The sequence below is a fragment of the Haliotis cracherodii genome, unplaced genomic scaffold, assembly GCF_022045235.1.
Source record: "Haliotis cracherodii isolate W230 unplaced genomic scaffold, xgHalCrac1.p SCAF_25, whole genome shotgun sequence".
Classification (NCBI taxonomy): Eukaryota; Metazoa; Mollusca; class Gastropoda; order Lepetellida; family Haliotidae; genus Haliotis; species Haliotis cracherodii.
In genome coordinates this window covers 8,463,182-8,486,450 of record NW_027266281.1, presented here as the reverse complement: position 1 = coordinate 8,486,450, position 23,269 = coordinate 8,463,182, and the positions used below count along the sequence as shown (strand labels likewise).

At 46.7% G+C, this 23,269-nt stretch overlaps 2 protein-coding genes across 2 annotated transcripts; both read left to right on the top strand.

The window, feature by feature from the left end:
- Positions 1-172: 172 nt before the first annotated feature.
- On the top strand, positions 173-10,157 carry LOC139472748 (uncharacterized). Its single transcript, XM_071255216.1, has 3 exons — positions 173-177; positions 3,050-6,290; positions 10,086-10,157. The coding sequence occupies exons 1-3, from the start codon at positions 173-175 to the stop codon at positions 10,155-10,157; spliced, it is 3,318 nt and encodes a 1,105-aa protein (XP_071111317.1).
- A 77-nt stretch (positions 10,158-10,234) lies between these two features.
- LOC139472612 (tripartite motif-containing protein 2-like) lies at positions 10,235-15,273 on the top strand. The gene is made up of 2 exons (XM_071255073.1): positions 10,235-10,300; positions 13,339-15,273. The coding sequence occupies exon 2, from the start codon at positions 13,348-13,350 to the stop codon at positions 15,238-15,240; it is 1,893 nt and encodes a 630-aa protein (XP_071111174.1). The 5' UTR covers positions 10,235-10,300; positions 13,339-13,347; the 3' UTR covers positions 15,241-15,273.
- Positions 15,274-23,269: the final 7,996 nt, after the last annotated feature.

Here is a 23,269-nt window from a genome sequence, read left to right as displayed (position 1 = left end):
GGGGGGTGGGGTAACATTATATACAATATCTCAGCCCTGATGTAATATATTTTCATTTTGATTTCTGTATAGGATAGAACAATGATCAAGACAAATTGTGATACACAGTTATAATGGTTTTAGTGTCACAGTTGAATGTAATTAGTGTTTTACCTACTAACAAGATTTGAAAATGAAGTAAAAAACATGATTTCTATCAATGTTTTCACTGAGAATTAGAATAACAGTACAATGAAACAAAATGTTTGCCAAATTCAGATACCCGAAGACATAATTTGGAAACTTTAATGACAAAACAAAAATGTAATAGCCAATTTTATCAAATTATGCATTTTTTTCTTCAATTTGTCTAATTCTGACACCTTGAAAATTCACGCACACACTTACAGGCTTACTTCCCATCGGACAGTGTGTGTAGATGCGTTCTTCATGCAAAAGTAAAAAGTGTTGTTGGCTGAAATTTGTAACGGCTTGGTCAAGTAGTTGCATGTATATTATGCGTACTGTTCTGTCCTGTCACCTATTTTCGTGGTATTTCCATCGATCAAGGGTGTGTTTCCGCGATCAGTTCTTGAGTGAAACATGCATTCTGAGTCTTAAATACACCGCGATTCTCTCATCTGAAACTGGGGAAGCATTGGTCCGATATTGTCCACATTTTACACATGTTTGCAGACTATGAGCGTTGATTCTAGTGACTAAAGGCAGTCCCATAGCTCTCCAGACTGCGGGACATTCATATCATTGAAACTAACGCCTTCAAAAATAGTTCATATAACTGTATAAAATTTAAAGGCATGATGAAAGTTTTGAAATAAATGTAGTCATATAGGGGTATCTAGGTTATATACTCAGAACTGTAACCACATGGGGGGCGGTCGGGTAGCCTAGTGGTTAAAGTGTTCGCTCGTCACGCCTAAGACCCGGGTTCGATTCCCGACATGGGTACAATGTGTGAAGGCCATTTCTGGTGATCCCCGCCGTGATATTGCTGGAATATTGCTAAAAGCGGCGTAAAACCATACTCACTCACTCACTAGTGTTGGGGCGACTTCACTGAAACGCTCGTACAATATGTTGGCGTGTGAGTTGTGTGAATGTCAGCTGATAAAACGGCGAAATGTTTCGACTGTGTTTGTTGTCAGCAATATTCCAGATATATGACGGTTGCATGTAAATAATCGAGTCTGGACCAGACAATGCAGTGATCAATAGAGTGACAGTCGTCGGGGTGAACGAGCCTGACCATTCGAATCCATAGTTTGTTTGGGACCTATTCTAACCTAGAATCCAAACAGTATTGTTGGTGGGTCAACCTGCTTGATCACGTAAGTTCCTTCATATAAGGATTAGAATATGCATTGTCTGACTTATAATAACGGCATTTATTTTCATTCATTTAGGAATTTGAGTTCAGTTGTGCTTTTACTTGAAATACTAAGATTTATTACCTTGAATACATTTTATTGACAAAGGTTGTAATGCGTTATTATGAGGATTTCATTTCACCCCAAATGCCATATTTATTTTTATGTTGTGTTGTGTTATGTTTTAATCCACAATAATTCAGGTACTAGTATTTATTTGTTTCCCGGCTAGTGCATTCCCATTATCTGTCTCAACTCCCTAGGGAATATACAACCCAATCTGCCTACGGGCGCTAGAATGTTTTACATCCGCCTTATTTATGAATACCCATTCACTACCAAGTAAATTGAGGTATATATGAACCAGCCCACTTGCCTAGGGTGACACCTCATGTTTTGACACTTGTGTTTCGGGTGTATGTACGTATTGGTATTTCCACCATCTGATGTATGTCACTGATAAGAAATATGAACACAAATATGTATTAATAATACCAATAATTGTATAACTTCCAGTAGAATAGGTTTGGATAGAGAATGCCAAATAATCGCATTCGGGTTAATTAGAATTTCTGTTTCTTGAGCCTGACAAAGGTGTCACTGGTGGTCCGGTCGTCTAAGTCGCCGCGATTCGCTGTGCAGAGTTGCTTCCCTTGGGCACGCCAGAAACCTATGATTGTGGGTTCGAGTCCCGGTTATGTTTCTAGGTTTGTCAGCACCATACCCGTACTCGTGGGTTTCACCGAAGTGGTAAACGTCTGAGACCTGCATCACTTCGGGCTCTCCTCCCACATTAAGCTGACACGCTGTGATATAACTGGAATACTGATAAAAGCGACGTTAAACCCAACTCACTCACACACACGAGACTGAACAACGTTGAGACAACCCCCACACCCATATCACGTGGCAGGTTTTTGTGCAATCTATTCAGCAGAGCATTATCAACTGTACCGGCAACGTGTGTTATACACCCCGAGGCTGATTGCTCGCTACTTCTGAGACCTGAGGGGAGTTGTTAACACCAATGACAGTCAGTTACATTGTGGGAGTGATCAGAGAGGTGTATTCCCAGTGTCTCAGCCGGGTCTACGGGTCACGTTCAACAAAGCAGACAGATCAGCGATAGGTCTATTTTCATATATATATATATATATATATATATGACCCGTACATACTTATATATATATATATATATATATATATATGTATACGACTTGCATACTGATTGGTCGTATTACGGTGAGTTTGTTTTATTTAGTACATGCTTGAACACTATGTCAGTTAAGACCGCCTCCGTGGTCTAATGGTAGAGCGTCCGCCCGGAGAGCGGAAGGTCCGGGTTTCGATCCCCGGCCGCGTCATACAAAAAGACGTTAAAAGATGGTACTTGTTGTTACCCTGTCTGGCGCTCGGCATAAAGGGGCTAAAACAAGGACTGGTCGGCTCGGAGTCACAATACTGTGTCTGAGTGGGGTATTCATGTTAAACTGCGGCATGGTATCCCAGTGAGCCAGCACTATAAATCAGTCCGGACTAGCACAAGCAGCCACACAAACACACACAAGTCATGTACACAAGTACATGCACGTCGTTATATAAGTGCAATAATCTTGGACGCGACGTTAAACCCAATTTCACCTAACCACCTCACCTATGTCAGTTAAATGACGGCGTGTCAGCTTGATCTGGAATGAAAACCTCACATACCTTCCTTCACCATCCCGCTCCCTTCACACTCCCGCTCCCTTCTCTTTCCCGCTCCTTTCACCATCCCGCTCCCTTCACCATCCCGCTCCCTTCACACTCCCGCTCCCTTCACACTCCCGCTCTCTTCACCATCCCGCTCCCTTCACCATCCCGCTCCCTTCACCATCACCATCCCGCTCCCTTCACCATCCCGCTCCCTTCACCATCCCGCTCCTTTCACCATCCCGCTCCCTTCACCATCCCGCTCCCTTCACCATCCCGCTCCCTTCACACTCCCGCTCTCTTCACCATCCCGCTCCCTTCACCATCCCGCTCCTTTCACCATCCCGCTCCCTTCACCATCCCGCTCCCTTCACCATCACCATCCCGCTCCCTTCACCATCCCGCTCCTTTTACCATCCCGCTCCCTTCACCCTCCCGCTCCCTTCACCATCCCGCTCCCTTCACACTCCCGCTCCCTTCACCATCCCGCTCCCTTCACCATCCCGCTCTCTTCACCATCCCGCTCCCTTCACCATCACGCTTCCTACGCCATCACGCTCCCTTCGCCATCCCGCTCCCTTCACCATCCCGCTCCCTTCGCCATCCCGCTCCCTTCGCCATCCCTCTCCCTTCTCTATCCCGCTCCCTTCACCATCCCGCTCCCTTCTCCACCCCGCTCCCTTCACCATCCCGCTCCCTTCTCCACCCCGCTCCCTTCACCATCCCGCTCCCTTCTCCATCCCGCTCCCTTCACCATCCCGCTCCTTTCACCATCCCGCTCCTTTCACCATCCCGCTCCCTTCACCATCCCGCTCCCTTCATCATCTGGCTATCTTCACCATCCCGCTCCCTTCACCATCTGGCTATCTTCACCATCCTGCTCCCTTCACCATCCCGCTCCCTTCACCATCCCGCTCCCTTCACCTTCCCGCTCCCTTCACCATCCCGCTCCCTTCACCTTCCCGCTCCCTTCACCATCCCGCTCCCTTCACCATCCCGCTCCCTTCACCACCCCGCTCCCTTCTCCATCCCGCTCCATTCACCTTCCCGCTCCCTTCACCTTCCCGCTCCCTTCACCATCCCGCTCCCTTCACCATCCCGCTCCCTTCTCCATTCCGCTCCCTTCACCATCCCGCTCCCTTCTCCATCTCGCTCCCTTCACCATCCCGCTCCCTTCACCTTCCCGCTCCCTTCACCATCCCGCTCCCTTCACCATCCCGCTCCCTTCTCCATCCCGCTCCCTTCACCATCCCGCTCCCTTCACCATCCCGCTCCCTTCACCTTCCCGCTCCCTTTTACCATCCCGCTCCCTTCACCATCCCGCTCCCTTCACCTTCCCGCTCCCTTCTCCATCCCGCTCCCTTCACCATCCCGCTCCCTTCACCATCCCGCTCCCTTCATCATCTAGCTATCTTCACCTTCCCGCTCCCTTCACCATCCCGCTCCCTTCACCATCCCGCTCCCTTCACCATCCCGCTCCCTTCACCTTCCCGCTCCCTTCACCATCCCGCTCCCTTCACCATCTCGCTCCCTTCACCTTCCCGCTCCCTTCACCATCCCGCTCCCTTCACCATCCCGCTCCCTTCACCATCCCGCTCCCTTCACCTTCCCGCTCCCTTCACCATCCCGCTCCCTTCACCATCCCGCTCCCTTCACCTTCCCGCTCCCTTCTCCATCCCGCTCCCTTCACCATCCCGCTCCCTTCACCTTCCCGCTCCCTTCACCTTCCCGCTCCCTTCACCATCCCGCTCCTTTCACCTTCCCGCTCCCTTCTCCATCCCGCTCCCTTCACCATCCCGCTCCCTTCTCCATCCCGCTCCCTTCACCATCCCGCTCCCTTCACCTTCCCGCTCCCTTCACCTTCCCGCTCCCTTCACCTTCCCGCTCCCTTCACCTTCCCGCTCCCTTCTCCATCCCGCTCCCTTCACCATCCCGCTCCCTTCACCATCCCGCTCCCTTCACCATCTGGCTATCTTCACCTTCCCGCTCCCTTCACCATCCCGCTCCCTTCACCATCCTGCTCCCTTCATCATGTGGCTGTCTTCACCATCCCGCTCCCTTCACCATCTGGCTATCTTCACCATCCCGCTCCCTTCACCATCCCGCTCCCTTCACCATCCCGCTCCCTTCACCTTCCCGCTCCCTTCTCCATCCCACTCCCTTCACCATCCCGCTTCCTTCACCTTCCCGCTCCCTTCTCCATCCCGCTCCCTTCACCATCCCGCTCCCTTCACCATCCCCGCTCCCTTCACCATCCCGCTCCCTTCACCATCCCCGCTCCCTTCACCTTCCCGCTCCCTTCACCATCCCGCTCCCTTCACCATCTCGCTCCCTTCACCTTCCCGCTCCCTTCACCATCCCGCTCCCTTCACCATCCCGCTCCCTTCACCATCCCGCTCCCTTCACCATCCCGCTCCCTTCACCTTCCCGCTCCCTTCACCATCCCGCTCCCTTCACCATCCCGCTCCCTTCACCTTCCCGCTCCCTTCTCCATCCCGCTCCCTTCACCATCCCGCTCCCTTCACCTTCCCGCTCCCTTCACCTTCCCGCTCCCTTCACCATCCCGCTCCTTTCACCTTCCCGCTCCCTTCTCCATCCCGCTCCCTTCACCATCCCGCTCCCTTCTCCATCCCGCTCCCTTCACCATCCCGCTCCCTTCACCTTCCCGCTCCCTTCACCTTCCCGCTCCCTTCACCTTCCCGCTCCCTTCACCTTCCCGCTCCCTTCTCCATCCCGCTCCCTTCACCATCCCGCTCCCTTCACCATCCCGCTCCCTTCACCATCTGGCTATCTTCACCTTCCCGCTCCCTTCACCATCCCGCTCCCTTCACCATCCTGCTCCCTTCATCATGTGGCTATCTTCACCATCCCGCTCCCTTCACCATCTGGCTATCTTCACCATCCCGCTCCCTTCACCATCCCGCTCCCTTCACCATCCCGCTCCCTTCACCTTCCCGCTCCCTTCTCCATCCCACTCCCTTCACCATCCCGCTTCCTTCACCTTCCCGCTCCCTTCTCCATCCCGCTCCCTTCACCATCCCGCTCCCTTCACCATCCCCGCTCCCTTCACCATCCCGCTCCCTTCACCATCCCCGCTCCCTTCACCATCCCGCTCCCTTCACCATCCCACTCCCTTCATCATCCCCGCTCCCTTCACCATCCCGCTCCCTTCACCATCCTCCTCCCTTCAAACTCCCGCTCCCTTCACCATCCCGCTCCCTTCACCATCCTGCTCCCTTCACCATCCCGCTCCCTTCACCATCCCGCTCCCTTCACCATCCCCGCTCCCTTCACCATCCCGCTCCCTTCACCATCCTCCTCCCTTCACCATTCCGCTCCCTTCACCATCCCGCTCCCTTCACCATCCCGCTCCCCTCACCATCCCGCTCCCTTCACACTCCCGCTCCCTTCACCATCCTCCTCCCTTCTCCTTTCCGCTCCCTTCACCATCCGGCTATCTTCACCATCCCGCTCCCTTCGCCATCCCGCTCCCTTCTCCATTCCGCTCCCTTCTCCATCCCGCTCCCTTCACCATCCCGCTCCCTTCACCATCCCGCTCCCTTCACCACCCCGCTCCCTTTACCATCCCGCTCCCTTCACCATCCCGCTCCCTCCACCACACCGCTCCCTTCACCATCCCGCCCCCTTCACAATCCGGCCCCCTTCACCATCCCGCCCCCTTCACAATCCGGCTCCCTTCACCACACCGCTCCCTTCATCATCTGGCTATCTTCACCATCCCGCCCCCTTCACCATCCCGCTCCCTTCACCATCTGGCTATCTTCACCATCCCGCTCCCTTCACAATCTTGCTCCCTTCACCACCCCGCTCCCTTCACCATCCCGCTCCCTTCACCTCCCCGCTCCCTTCATCATCCCGCTCCCTCCAGGGGCGGTCGGGTAGCCTAGTGGTCAAAGCATACGCTGGTCACGCCGAAGACCCGGGTTCGATTCCCGACATGGATAAAATGTGTGAAGCCCATTTCTGGTGTCCCCCGTCGTGATATTGCTGGAATATTGCTAAAAGCGTATACCGTTCTATATGCATCTCTCCTTGTTGGTCTGCATCTCTCTCCATCGCTCTGATACAGTTGCTTCCTGTCAAAACCCCAACCACCCCTTTGTAGATCTTTTCTCTTCTCTCACATCTCCCTAGCCTCTCCTCTTCCTCTCTCTCATCTTCTCTCAAATAATGACTTCATATTACCTTGGTTTATCAATGTTGTAGAAACAGACACACACCAATCTTCCCGAGGCAAGTGAGTTAACTGACTATAAAAGTTCAGTTTCCGCCCTTGCTGAACTAGGCTGGAATTCCTGGGCTCGATCGGAGCGCCACCAGTGGCTATTACGAGTTACGTGCCTTCTATGCCTCTCCTATGGACCAATCAGATTCCACCTCTCGTATCTCTTGCATTTGTTTCAAACAAAACGGCGGCGCCCAGTCAAGACGATCTGATCGATAATAAAGATCTATATTGTGATAAAACGGGTCTTACATCGCGAAATGCACCAAATCACGTGAGCACCTTGATTAAAAACATGAAAAGATTTAGAAAATATCTGTTGACAACGAGATAGCGGTGAACATGTTTTGCAAATCCTACAATCGACCGAAATCTGCTTTTCGATTTCGGTGCGAGATTTTGATTGGACTATGCATAGACTCGTTAGTCCAGCCAAAATGTAAGTCCATAATACCAGCCTAGTTCGGCAAGCGTGGAACCTGGACTTTTAAAGTCAGTTAACTCTCTTGCCTCGGGAAGATGACTCACAAACCACACCGACAACGCTAACATATAGACTGTCTCACAGTCCCTAAAACAATTTCCCCTTCCGCCCAGCCCTTAATGTTATGACACAACCCTAAATAAAGCAAGTCTAGATTTTCCCACAGGATCACTCCCATCTCAATGGGGCTCCTTTTCAATTGGACTGTAACTGCTTGTTTCTATCAATATATTTTTTTTGAGACTAAGCGTGAATCTAGCTGCACTATAGTATCAGTTACTACCTTATCAGCAGATCACGTGTTCCGAGTTGATCTACACGTCATAACACTCCGATGTTCTATCCTGATCTAGCCGATTTACCATTTACCTAAACAACTGTAAACAATTGCAGCATTCTTCAAGTAAGGCCTCTCGGGGGCACATTTCCAGACACTTATTATCCTCAATATGGGATTTAGCAACAATCAATGTAATCCCTGCTGAGGTCGTCGTTGGTCGCCCGAGCGTTGAGGCACGTTAGGCCTGGCGGCACATCAAAGGTTTAACTAACACAGGTGTACTTATCATATTAAGTATATGCATCAGTCCCCAACTCGTGACATTTGTATGCGGTGTTTTGTTGTTAGCACGTTATAATTATTTAAACACAATATCTTTGGTGACACGTACGATGTTTGATTAAGCCATGGACAACAAGCCGCGGATCACGTTGAGCCTATAATGTGCAAGCATGTTCGAAAGGACGTGTTGTACGTCAACCGATATATACAGATTTACTGATATACTGAAATGACCGTGCTATGAATGTGTTAAGGGGGATATATATATATATATATATATATATATATATATATATATAGGTATGCTGCGATGTCTATACCCCACAGGTGTATTTATTCAGGTGTAAAACTATTAAATGATCACCGCAAAATAAATGACTACATCGTCTCTTTCCCCTCCCTCTCTTTCCGCTCTCTCTGTGTCTCGCTTCTCTCAGCACTCTCTTCATATTGGGGGGCACGGGTGGCCCAGTCGTCTAAAGCGCCGCGATTCGCTGTGCAGAGTTGCGTCCCCAGGACACGCCAGAAACCTATGATTGTGGGTTCGAATCCCGGTTCGCCCCAATTATGTTTCTAGGTTTGTCAGCACCATACCCGTGCTCGTGGGTTTCAGCGAAGTGGTAAACGTCGGAGACCTGCATCACATCGGGCTTTCCTCCCACATTAAGCTGACACGCCGTGATATAACTGGAATACTGTTAAAAGCGGCGTTAAACCCAACTCACTCACTCACTCACTCACTCTTCATATTGCTCTCTCCCAGTCTCTATCTCCCTTCTTTCCAGCTCTCTCTATATTGTTCTCTCTCCCCCTTTTCTCCAGCCCTCTCTCTATATTGCTCTCTACCTCTACCTCTCCCTTCTGCCCAACCCCTCACTCTCTCCTCTCTCTCTCTTTCTCCACCCCTCTCTCTACATTGCTCTCTCTCCCCTTCTCTCCAGCCCTCTCTCTATATTGCTCTCTCCCTTCTCTCCAGCCCCTCTCTCACTCTCTTCTCTCTCCCTTTCTCCACCCCTCTCTCTACATTGCTCTCTCTCCCCTTCTCTCCAGCCCTCTCTCTATATTGCTCTCTCCCTTCTCACCAGCCCCTCTCTCTCCCACTCTCTCTTCTGTCTCCATTTCTCCACCCCTTTCTCTACATTGCTCTCTCTCTCCCTTCTCTCCAGCCCCTCTCTCTATATTGCTCCCTCCCTCTCTCTTCTCTCAAACCTCATCTATCTCCTGCTCTCTCTCTCACCCTCTCCCTCCCGTTCCCCACCCCTCTCTCTACATTGCTCTCTTTCTCCCCTCTCTCTCTCCCCCGTTTCTCTAGCCCTCTCTCTACATTGCTCCCTGTCTCTCTTCTCCTCAGCCCCTCCCTCTCCTTCACTCTTCTCTCTCCCGTTCTCCACCCCTCTCTCCCCCTTGTCTCCAGCCCCTCTCTCTATATTCCTCTCTCCCTCTCTTCTCCTCAGCCCCTCTCTCTCCTTCACTCTTCTCTCTCCCGTTCTCCACCCCACTCTCTACATTGCTCTCTACCTCCCCTCTCTCTCTCTTCTCTCCAGCCCTCACTCTATATCTCTCTCCCTCCTCCCGTTCTCCACCCCTCTCTCTCTCCACCCTCTCTCTTACTAATAAAATAATTTAAAATAAAGGTTTATTTTTCATACATTTATTTCGAACACAGACCCACTGTATTCAGAAAAAAAAATCCGTTAACCAACTAATACTAAAATAAGCCTAATCTGTAATCAGAGATCAGTGTCGCCAGGCAAGACGTCCTATGTCCTAGCGCAACCGGCCCGGTCCCAGCACGGTAAGGGTTAAGGGATATATTACAGGCGACTGCATGCGTGGTACAATCATGTGGAGACATGCATCACGAACCAGGGCGATCTGTTTATTGAATTTCTAAAACCTGACAACCAACACATGGCCTCTTAGAAGCGTTGTGTGACCAGCCGACGCAGGTAGGTGTAGTTCATGTTCTCCTTTCAAATGAATTGTCTGCAAACACTGTGTCCCTCGTACAACCACGCTGCTACTTAATGTGATTCACACACGCTGGGGAAGGCGGGACGCTCTCACCCTTTTATAACCCTGGGTCAGTAGGTATCCTGATTTACCTACAACGTTACTTATGTTCTATTGTGCGTAGTTCGAATGTTGAGTACGTTGTAAAAAAGTAATTTTACATTTTTACAGCCTTTTTAGGTATGTTAGTGTATACTCCTCATGGAGATGTGAATGTATTCATTCTGAATAGAGACTATATGCCTGGGGTATTCCCTGTAGGCGATATGAACGTGCTGTGTGATGTTGGTAGTGTATAGATGAGCTTGTTATTATTTTATTGTGTACACTTCATTATAACGCATTCAGGTAATGGTTCGCTGTCAGTGAGTTAACTGTCATTGTTAACGACTCCCATTGGGTCTCCTCACAAGTAGCTAGGGGTGTATATACACGGGGTGTGTGTGTGTGTGTGTGTGTGTGTGTGTGTGTGTGTGTGTGTGGCTTCTGGTAGCATATCAGTTCAATATTTAGTCCCTTGTGGGTATTCCGGATTAGAGGTCCTCAGCAACGTATATACGGCTAGGGTGGCCAGGCAGCTAGTTGGTGGCTAGCGTGTCATTGTACCCCCACGGGGTATCAATATATCGATTATTAACAGGCCGCCGCCAAGATATAGAATACTGTTGAGAAAGGCTGTCAACAACAAACATGTTATGTACAATATCTCACTAGCATATATATGTAAGGACAACAGGGGGCACGGGTGGCCCGGTCGTCTAAGGCGCCGCGATTCGTTGTGCAGAGTTGCGTCCCTTGGACACGCCAGAAACCTATTATTGTGGGTTCGAATCCCGGTTCGCCCCGATTATGTTTCTAGGTTTGTCAGCACCATACCCGTGCTCGTGGGTTTCACCGACGTGGTAAACGTCTGAGACCTGCATCACTTCGGGCTTCCCTCCCACATTAAGCTGACACGCCGCGATATAACTGGAATACTGTTAAAAGCGGCGTTAAACCCAACTCACTCACTCACTCACTGTAAGGACAACAAGAGTAATAAGATTACATAAGGTGGAGACTAACAAGGGAGGCCATCAGATAATTGCCGCTGATGGGTGATTGGCGAAAGATTGTCTACATGTACATATATATGCTCTCTGCCTCGAAGCATTCATCCACCTGATGTAGGTGTAAGCATATACTTCGAAACGACTAAAATATCACACTACGTCAAACACTGGAGGAGGGCGCGCGCGCGTTCGTGCGTGCGTGCGTGCGTTGTGTCTATGTGTATGTTCGCCCGTCTGAGTGTCTGGGTGCGTGTGTCTGTGTGTGTTCATCTCCCTCTCTCTCTCTCTCTCTCTCTCTCTCTCTCTCTCTCTCTCTCTCTCTCTCTCTCTCTCTCTCTGTTTGCATTGTTTGTTTGTTGTTTGTGTTGACCCATCTCCAAGACAGACCAAAGTTCTTGACATTGAGCTAATCAGTCGTCCGAGCCGGTATATGTATTGATCGAGGTCTTTGTTGATACCATGACGTTCTGTAATCCGGCCCTAATCCAGCCCAGGACATATATCAGTGACTGCCTTCGTCATAACTCTCTGTACTGCGTAGAGTCACAGACAGACAGATATTGTATTAAAGTGTCACCTGATATACAACAGTGCATATACTTCAGACACAGATACTAGTTCACAAGGAGTTCCCAGCCGATGTACGAGAGACTATGCATATATAATTATAGCATAACACATTTACATGCATAGGCATTGAGAATATAAAAATGCTCGCCGTCGAGATAACAATTTATAAACTTCAAGGTTTTTGGCATTTTAAGCCATATTGTCCATGTGGGACATTATCAAAAGATAACTTTTGGATATCTAATAAAACACGACATTCGTCATAAAATTATATTGCTGACGGCCTAGGTTAGAGGTGAGGTGAAATGGGGTTTAACGTCGCGTCCAAGATTAATGCACTTATATAGCGACGTGCATGCACGTGTGTGTGTGTGTGTGTGTGGCTGCTTGTACTAGTCCGAACTGATGCCGATTTATAGTGCTAGCTCACTGAGATACCATGCCGCAGTTTAACATGAATACCCAACTCAGACCCTTTATACTGACTCCGAGCCGACCAGTCCTTCTTCTATCCCTGTATAGTGCTAGCTCACTGAGATACCATGCCGCAGTTTAACATGAATGCCCCACTCAGACACAGTATACTGACTCCGAGCCGACCAGTCATTGTTCTATCCCTGTAAAGTGCTAGCCCACTGAGATACCATGCCGCAGTTTAACATGAATACCCCACTCAGACACAGTATACTGACTCCGAGCCGACCAGTCCTTGTTCTATCCCTTAATGCGGACTAGACCAAGCAGCCACACAAACAAACAAACACACGCACAGGCACGTCGCTATATAAGTGCAATAATCTTGGACGTGACGTTAAACCCCTTTTCACCTCACCTCAACACAATGACACAATGAGATTGCGCCCTGGGGGAAGACTAATGAAAGATGCAACAGAAGGCAATGGGAGAGGAGCTCTTGTCTATATACGCCACAATGTCATTCCCTTTCTGTACTCGTCGTTAACGTAAACGTCTTGATTAAACGTAGGTCAGACAACAAACACTCACATGACTAACCAACTGTTCCTTTTGAGGTTTGCTACCGAGACCGAAATACCGAGAATGGTCACAGCGCGGGGAGTGTCAGGTCAACATGGGTTTCCAGAATTGAAACTATACATATTCTTTATAAACTTTTATGATGTTACATGCAATACAAATTATGAATATATTTAATAAAATATTCATCAAGTCACAAGTTTATGTCTAACTATTTGTTGACAATGCATTTTCATAAGGCTTCTGACAGAAACAACCCTCCAAACTATATATTATTCGTTATAAGGATAGTCTCTTCTAACAACGTATCTTATTCTGGATGTAATTAGTCTACATATACGATACTGTTGTTTCAGGTGTTAAACATGGCGGATGTGAGTGAAGAAGATTTATCAACATGCTTCATCTGCAAGGAAAAGCTGAAAGATCCGAAACTGTTGCCTTGCCTACACGTGTTCTGCGATTGTTGTCTGACTCAACACAGACGGTTAGCACGATCCACAGCATGTCCCATGTGCAACTTTGATGCCAGCAAATTCTTGCCTACTCCAGTGATAGAGCGAGAATGCAAATTCCTTAAGGGCTATTTGGAAATATGTAATCAAGGTACTGAGACCAATGTCAACGATGATGACAGCGTAAAAAGCTATGACTCTGATGATGACAAGAGACAGGATCCAGGAGAACTTAATTCCAATTCGGATCAGGAGCAGGAACCTCCAGACAGATCCGACAGTGTCATGTCCAGATTGGACGAGTCACAGGTCACATGCCACACTCATCCGCAAAACATCGCTGAAGACTTCTGTCCTTCGTGCCACAAGCTGATATGTCAGAAATGTATGTCAACGCTCCACAAGAAATGCAAGGATGTCATCTCACTACAAGAGGCTGTTGAGATGAACATGCTCACCTTTAATACCATCCATGAATTCCTTACAAAGGTGTATTTGGACACAGAAACAAAGCTGGAACCAAGACGTGCGAGACTGACAAGTCTAGACGAACAGAAGCAGCGGGCAGTAGAATCCGTGCAATCATTGAGGGAACAGCTCGTCAATGCCATTCTTGAGAAGGAAAAGGAAACGTTGAAAGAGATAGAGGAACGTTATGAAGACGAGAGTAGTAAAGTCAAAATGGAAATCACCCAAGGAGAAACACTGCGGTCCTGTGTTCAAAGGTCAGTTGATGTGTTTGAATGTGCAATGTCTATGAACGGTCATGGCGAACTGCTAGAGATTGAGAAGGCCATGTCAGAGCGAGTGGACCAGTATTTGCTGGCATGTACCCAGTTATGTCATCCCGACCAGGATAACAATATATCGTTCATAGGAAACGACAAAGCGGTGACTAAACTCGAAAGGACGTTAAATCTGGGCGAGGTCGTAGTATCCCCAGAAGGCGAGGCTGCACCAAATGGATTACCGTCACCTCTAGATTCTCCGTGGGAGGGGAAGCTGTCACTCGTTGCTTGTTTCCATGGTGGTTCTCGGGAAGACTACACCGAACCTCTCCTTACAGACGTGGTCATCTTGAGCGGAGGTGATGTTATCCTTACAGACCGAGATAACAAAAGTCTTAAGAAGTTTAATGCCCACGGGAAGGTCCTAACCAGAGTGCCCATCCCTGACGTCCCTTCCAGGATTGCTGTGATCTCTAACAGCAAAATAGCCGTTACAGTCATGAACAAGAAGCTTCTGTTGTTCTTCTCAATATTTGGAACTCTCAGAATCCTGGCTCAGGTGAAGACGAAGAAGCAGTATGCCTACATCACAGGAACTGACGATGGTTCTCTACTGGTTGGAACAAATAACTGCGATACAATAGATTTGATATCTCAAACTGGCGCATTCCTTAAAACCGTCTACTCCCAGAAACCAGAGAAAGCCGTTATATCAAGACCCTTATACCTAACCCAGTCACCTAAAGGATATTTCCTGGTGTCTGACAGCGGGAGACGTCTCATGTTTGCTCTTCAAGAAGATGGCTCTACGAAGTTCTCCTACAAACCCAAGGGAGAAGAGGCGTTAGAATGCCCTCTAGGGGTCGCATGTGATGTAGCCAATCATGCTCTCTTGGTGGACAGGGACGGTAACTCAATTCATCTCGTGTCTCCGAAAGGTGCTCTGGTGAAGAAGATCCTGACGGAGGAGGACTCGCTGACCAAACCTTGTGGGGTGTATATCTCGGGAAGAAACCTTCTCGCTGTCACCCAGGTGGACGGCTACGTGAAGGTTTATAGAGCTGAAGAAAGCTGAGTTTTGAAAATGCGATCATATATTGTGTGCAGTTGTGGGGGATGATTTTATCACTTGTGTTTCATAGTCAGCATTGTTATACTTAGTATGACAAGGAGACCGTGTCTTGCTCAGAATGGATGAGTGAATTGGGTGTTAGGTGCCATTTGTAGCAATATTCAGGCCCCAAAAGACCCGGGATACACAGAATGTCTTCAGCAATTGAAAGCAATTGAGGCCAGGTTTTCACCGTGAGGACCCAAGGCTGTGGCGACGAGGCATTCACCGACACGTTTCTGATACGAAACTCAGCTATCAACTTAATTCAGTTGTCTGCCATAGTCACTTATAGTCAGCTATATTTTAGCCACATCACGGAGGCAAATCAATAGTCACAGTTCAAGGTTGCACCGTGTGTTGACAAACAATATGAACCTGACAACATGGTGAGCATGGGGAATGTGTGTTTGTGGCTGCGTGTACTAGTTCGGACTACTATTATAAATATTGGATGACATGGGCACATATTGGATGACATGGACACATATTGGTTGACATGAACACATATTGGATCACATGGACACATATTGGTTGACATGAACACATATTGGATGACATGAACACATATTGGATGACATGGACGCATATTGCATGACATGGACACATATTGGATGACATGGAGACATATTGGATGACATGAACACATATTGGATCACATGGACACATATTGGTTGACATGGACACATAGTGGATGACATGAACACATACTGGATGACATGGACACATATTGCATAACATGAACACATAGTGGATGACATGAACACATATTGGTTGACATGAACACATATTGGATCACATGGACACATATTGGATGACATGGACACATATTGGATGACATGAACACATAGTGGATGACATGGACACATATTGGATGACATGGACACATAGTGGATGACATGAACACATAATGGATGACATGAACACATATTGGATGACATGAACACATAGTGGATGACATGAACACATATTGGATGACATGAACACATAGTGGATGACATGAACACATAGTGGATGACATGAACACATATTGGATGACATGAACACATATTGGATGACATGAAATGGTGCAGTATAGTGTGTTATTTATCATATATATCGTGTTGCTTTGTAGCAGGTAGCATTGCTAAAAGTGTTGGTTTGAACAAATGCTGGGACGAAATACCACAGCAGTTGATTCTCACTTTGGTCGATTGGGCCCAGAAGAACCGAAAACTGCAATAAAATGTCTAAATGAAATATTGACAATCCATTCCTCATGTTGCGTATACGAAATTATAAAGACATATATATGCCAATGAAAAATCTAAGAGACATAAATGTCGAACATGTCCATAGTGTGGATGTGTGGATGTATACTCACTGCCAAAAAAACGCGAACACGATACATGTTGGTTAATATAACTATGAAGACTTACTCATATTCAAGAGATATTAGACTGGTTCGAACATACCGGTATGCTGTGTGAACCGACGCTCGTGAATGCATCACATGTGACGTCATAGACCCATGACTCGAGATGCACCATTTTTCTCGTGCGGGATCAGCGGGTAAAGTTAGGAAACAACGTTCAGGATAACGTGATAAGAATAAAGACAATCTGTAGTAACAATTGACTGATTGGTAGTTTTGTCAGTAATTGGTACACATTGGAAACATCTCTTCTTAACTTACATACTTCTCTATATGTTTCTATGGTGCGTGTTTCTTTTGGCGGTGAGTATATCATGTCGATCTATAATGAGTGAGTAGGGTTTTCTTAAAGTACCGCCTTCAACGCATCTTCACGAGAAAAGAGAGTTAAATGACGAATTAGGCTGGAATTCCTGGGCTTGATCGTAGCGCCGCCAGTGCCTATCAAGTGCCGCCTTCAACGGTATTTCAGTATATCAGGGCATGTCATGTAAACTGAGGAAAGTAATGCAGGCCGATAATGGGTACCAGTGATGGTACCGGTGATGGTACCGAGGATGGTACAAGTGATAGTATCGGTGATGGTTTCGGGGATGTTACCGAAGATGGTACCAGTGATAGTACCGCTGAGTGTACCGGTGATGGTACTGGTGATGGTACTGAGGATGGTAAACCCAACAATCACGGGTACGGTGCACTGGAACAACTAAGACTATTTAGCCATAAGACACTACAGCATACGTCAATATACCCATATACACTCCCCATCTATACTGTATTGCATCAGGCATACTGTCTACCACGTCATCACCAAGGGCTTGAGAAGGTCGACCTTCAGTCTGGTTGCATGCAGAACCTGTAACATGGAGTAGGTCAAGTTCAGTAAAAGTGAATTAATTTAGAATTGACTTTCACTTTGTGTGAGTTCATTGGAGTATGAAGGTTCAAAATCAAACTCACACAAAGTAAAAGTCAATTGTTATAATTGTTGATATCACTATTTTATACCTCGGGGGATATGTAGGGCTAGACATTAAGACTCTGACAGCCATACAACAACGAGCTGTATCGCGAAATAAAATAGTTCCCTCAAAAGGAGAGGTCACATGATCGCGTGTATGCTCAACATTTTCTTTGAAAAATAATTTTGAAAAAGTTTAAAAGAAATGTATTTAAATAATATCATCACTGTATGAGAATGACCTGTTATGAACTACCTCTGTAATTCAACCACAAAGAGAGCGCGTCGTAATACATTTACATCAAGTACAACACGTTATAATGGCCGACACGATAAACGAGATTTCAGAAGTTGTTAATGAACCTGTGGCGGTTACATGTGTTAGTTATTATTGATCAGTTGGCCGATCATTGAACGGTGATTATAAAGATATGTCAAATAAATAATTAGGTAAATTCGTAGATTGCTGTGGACTGATACTGTCAGTCTAGATACTGAACGAGTCCATACTTCGACAGTGGATGTGCATTTCTTTTGTTCACTATCATGGGTTGTAGCGAGGAATTTCGTGAACGATCATGCAGTCAAACTCTGACGTTTCCGAATGTATGCTAAAACGCTGAGTTCAAGATTATAGGGTCTAAATGATCCGAAACAAATCTATCTGTATGTATTCGTGTTTTGCATTCAAGGGATTTCCCCAGGAATGTGGAAGTGGTCCGTCAGTGTTTACGTCATTTTAAGAATACGGTCTCATGAAAAATGTATGAGCGTCAAGTTGTGTCGTTCATAAGCTTTGATCGTCAGCTCCGAGCATGAGACCGGTATGTCGTTCAATGGAAAAGCCGTGTATCGTGTCAACTACAAATTTAAAAGATATTCTGGAGTGAAGACCGACGATTCCATGATCTGGGGAGGGTTGTCTGAGTGGGAATATTTGAAAATAATATAATTGTCCAAAGAAATCTTGGAAGAGAGTTGTCCCTTCTGGTTATGTTATAAAATATAGTCGCTGGTTGACAAATTATTCAGACGTAGTGAGTGGCCTTAAATGGAGATTATATGTCCGCCTCTTTCAATATTTGTATACTTCGGTGACGGTTGATCCCTTATCAGGGTGAGTGAGTTGGGTTTAACGCCGCCTTTAACAGTATTTCAGTTATTTCATGGCTTGTCAGCTTAATGTGGGAGGAAAGCCCGAAGTGATGCAGGTCTCAGACGTTTACCCCTTCGATGAAACCCAACGAGCACGGGTATGGTGCTGACAAACCTAGAAACATCATCGGGGCGAACCGGGAATCGAACCCACAATCATAGGTTTCTGGCGTGCCCAAAGGACGGAATTCTTCACAGCGAATCGCGGTGGCCTTACACGACAGGAACACTGCAACAAAATGTTGAAAAGGCCACACATGCTATCTTTTATGATGAGAGTGTGACTGATATGTGAGGTAAGAGACACCCAACGATCAATAGTATAGGGATTAGAAAATAATGCCATGAGAAATATGCGCTTAAAAGATGAATGAGATTAATCCATGTTTAAACATACACGTTCAAACAGAGCACGTTTTCAAAGCGCTCTTGTCGTCATGGTAGAGGTGAGGTGCAATGGGGTTTAACGTTGCGTCCAAGATTATTGCACGTATATAGCGACGTGCATGCATGCGTATATAAGTGTGTGGCAGCTTGTACTAGTCCGGACTGAAGCCGATTTATAGTGCTAGCCCACTGAGATACCATGCCGCAGTTTAACATGCATACCCCACTCAGACACAGTATACTGACTCCGAGCCGACCAGTCCTTGTTTTATTCCCTGTAAGCCGTGGGCAAGGCAGGGTAACAACAAGTACCATATTTTGACTTCGTTTTGTATGACGCGGCCGGGGATCGAACCAGCCACCTCCCACTCTCCGGGCAGAACCTCAATCTACTAGATGATATCGCATCATTACGTTTCAGCATCGGTTTCCATTACGTCACAATCAAATGACGTCACTAATCACTGCCACTGAAACTGGATAGCTGTTCTTTTAACACTCATGACACTGGGTACTGCTTAAAAAGTTAACACATTGGAAGAAAGTTTTTGGATGATAGAAATATATTTCCCTCGTGTCTTTTGATATCAATTGTATTGACACTCGAAAATGAAAGCTGAAAATTCCTCGGCAAACCTCAGAGTTTTAAACATTTCTCAACTCGTACTGATAATACCTGCCCCGTCCAGATTGAACTGGATTTTGTCAACGGCGCATCTGGAGAGAAACACGAAAAGATGATTTTGACACTTCAACTTGAACAGTCTAACTTTGAGTGAATAGGGTTCAATGACTTTTTCAACAGTATATCTCAGTAATTCTGCTACGTGATTCTGATTAAAATGTGGGGGATGCCCAAACAAACGCCAACGGTGTGTTTGTTTGTTTGAACAAAAATGTTCCATCTATAGGCAGTGGTCTGTAAATAATCGAGTCTGGACCAGACAATGCAGTGATTGACATCATGAGCATCGATCCACGCAATTGGGATACGATGACATGCATCAACCATGTCAGCGAGCCTGATCGCCCGATCCTGTTATCGCCTCTTATGACAAGCATAGTCGCCTTTTACGGCAAGCATGGGTTGCTGAAGACCTTTTCTACCCCGGATCGTTACGGGTCTACCACTTTGTAAAATCCTCACCTAGGGTCTCGCCGTCGTCCCAGTACAGGAAGCCTTGAGCTGTGTTCCGTCGTCCCAGGACAGGAAGCCTTGAGCTGTGTTCCGTCGTCCCAGGACAGGAAGCCTTGAGCTGTGTTCCGTCGTCCCAGGACAGGAAGCCTTGAGCTGTGTTCCGTCGTCCCAGGACAGAAAGCCTTGAGCTGTGTTCCGTCGTCCCAGGACAGAAAGCCTTGAGCTGTGTTCCGGCTCGACGAGGCCACCACCAGACCGAAGTCATTGCGTCGGCTTCCAAAAAGCAGGAACAAAGAAACAAACCAATAACACAAACAGATCCGGGTGTGGTTATTGAAGATACAGTAAACTACGGTTATAACGAGCTCAAAGGGACCACTAATTTTAGTTCGTTACAACCGCAGTTCGTTATAACCGTAGTTCGTTAAAAGCATATATACAGCTTTACTACAGCAAATTTTAGGGGGGGGGGGATGTAAGTTCGTTATATCCGTCAGTTCGTTATAAGCGTGTTCGTTATAAACGTAGTGTACTGTATATGGCTTATATACTGTAAATCTGGAAATTAATGCGTCTCCAATTAATACAACTGCTGACCCCTAGCCAAAAATGCGACTCACCCCACCCCATCCCCAGTGGAAAGATACATATCCTTACCTCAATCAAATCAAACAGCAAATAGCACTGCTTATTAGCGCTGTGTTAGGGTCAGTGACGGTATTGGATGGGATCATCATGATAGACCGGCAGCCCAGAGCACTTTGGTCAAACGAACAAGGTACCAATATCCGAACACAGGTAACCCAACATATTCATATATGGATGTCTGCCAGGGATCCCCTGCTGCGTTTGGCCCCTGGCCCCCCAAAAGAAGGGACCATTCAAGGGCTGGATCAAACATTGGAGGTACCACATGAAAGTAAGTGTCATCTCACAGAGTACAGAATGGGCCACACCAGACAAATCTTCCTCTGCATAAGGCTTGCCAGACACACACAACACCCCCCCCCCCCCACCCCCCACCCCCACCCCCAAGAGAGGGTCCCAAAATTTGGGCTGGGTCAAACATTGGAGTACCACATAAAACCAACATAAAATGAACAATTGCACTCTACTTATTGCACAATACCCATTGCCAGACAACGTGTTCGGATATTGGTACCTTGTTCGTTTGACCCAAGTGCTCTGGGCTGCTGCTCTTATATGGTCCCGTGGCAGTAAGAGGGTGTTAAAAGCGAGGGACAATATATGATCCCGTGGCACCAAGAGGGTCAAAACTGTGTTCAATCTAACTCCACTTTGCGATCTGTAGGCAACACGTGTCACTCATAGGCCTATTTCTGTCGCCTACATAATACACCCGACATCCACGTTATTGTCACGTTACAGCCATCCCAAAGTGTTTATTTGAAAAGAAGGTCTGCACAGGACGTTAAAAATGTTTCTTTGGCATTTTATTAATAATATAATGACAGTATTGATAATATTAAAAAATATTGCGAATTTGACGTCTGCGACCTTTTGGCGACATGGGGTTTTCTATAATATTCTCGAACGCCTGGATGTATGTTCTGTGGTAACAAATTGATAAATTATGGTACAGGCATATCTAATTAGTTTCTGTTTAGTTTTTCCTAATATACATCTCAGAACGTGTTCTCCCTAACATCAGTGTTTCGCTCTCTCGACTTTCGCAGATCTTCACCGAGACGGCCTGTGCGTAAATAAATGTTAAACTCGGAAATGGCAAAGTCGAATTTAGCACTTGCTAATAATTCACCAATGTATGTAGGTAGTGTTGAAGTTGACATAGTAATACGCCATAATAATACTTCAGTCAAAATAAGACTTTAAAGATAAAAAAATAATTGAATGGACAATTCGATAGGCCCATTAACGTTTTGTGCCATTTCGGAACTTGCCATTTTGCATTTACCGTTTCGCCCAAAGCTGCCTTCGGCAATGTAACATGGCAGCACAAAGTTATGGGAAACCACAGGAACTCGATATTGGTCAGTAAATAAAAATATATACCCCCTATTCGTAAGTAGAGAAAAGGAGCGTCACTCGCCATATTGTCGGTTTGTTTACATTCTATATCCAAGGCGACTTTTTTATCATACGCTTATTGACAAGCGCATTTCTGGCCGTAGATAGATCTATAACACATTTCTACACATGTACAAGTCATCCACATTCGATTAATGTCCCTTACTTACCGAGACCGCCTCCGTGGTCTAGTGGTAGAGCGTCCGCCCGGAGAGCGGAAGGTCCGGGGTTCGATCCCCGACCGTGTCATACCAAAAGATGTCAAAATATGGTACTTGTTGTTACCCTGTTTGGCGCTCGGCATTAAGGGGCTAAAAGAAGGACTGGTCGGCTCAGAGTCAGTAAACTGTGTCTGAGTGGGGTATTCATGTTAAACTGCAGCATGGTATCTCAGTGAGCTAGCACTATAAATCGGCATCAGTCCGGACTAGTACAAGCAGCCACACATATACATACACGTGCATGCACGTTGCTATATAAGTGCAATAATCTTGGACGCGACGTTAAACCCAATTTCACCTCACCTCACATGCAGACGAATCATTATTTAAAATACTAATGGCTGACGTTGCCAAGTTTAAAACGGCAGATCAGGATTGTGACATCATTGTTCAGGGCGATTTTAATTCATGGACAGGTGATGGCTCCTTTTGTGACTACATTATTGATGACGATACAACATATTTACCAATTGATGAAGATGCTGGATATCTTGAGGATATCAAACTTCCACGAGTTTCTCAAGACAAGAGCATCAATAAGCGTGGACGTTCCCCAATTGATATGTGTAAAGTAACAGGTCTAAGATTATGTAACGGTAGACTGGATAAAGATAAAGATATCGGTCGTTTCACGTGTTTTGTAACAAATGGCAATAGTGATGTGGACT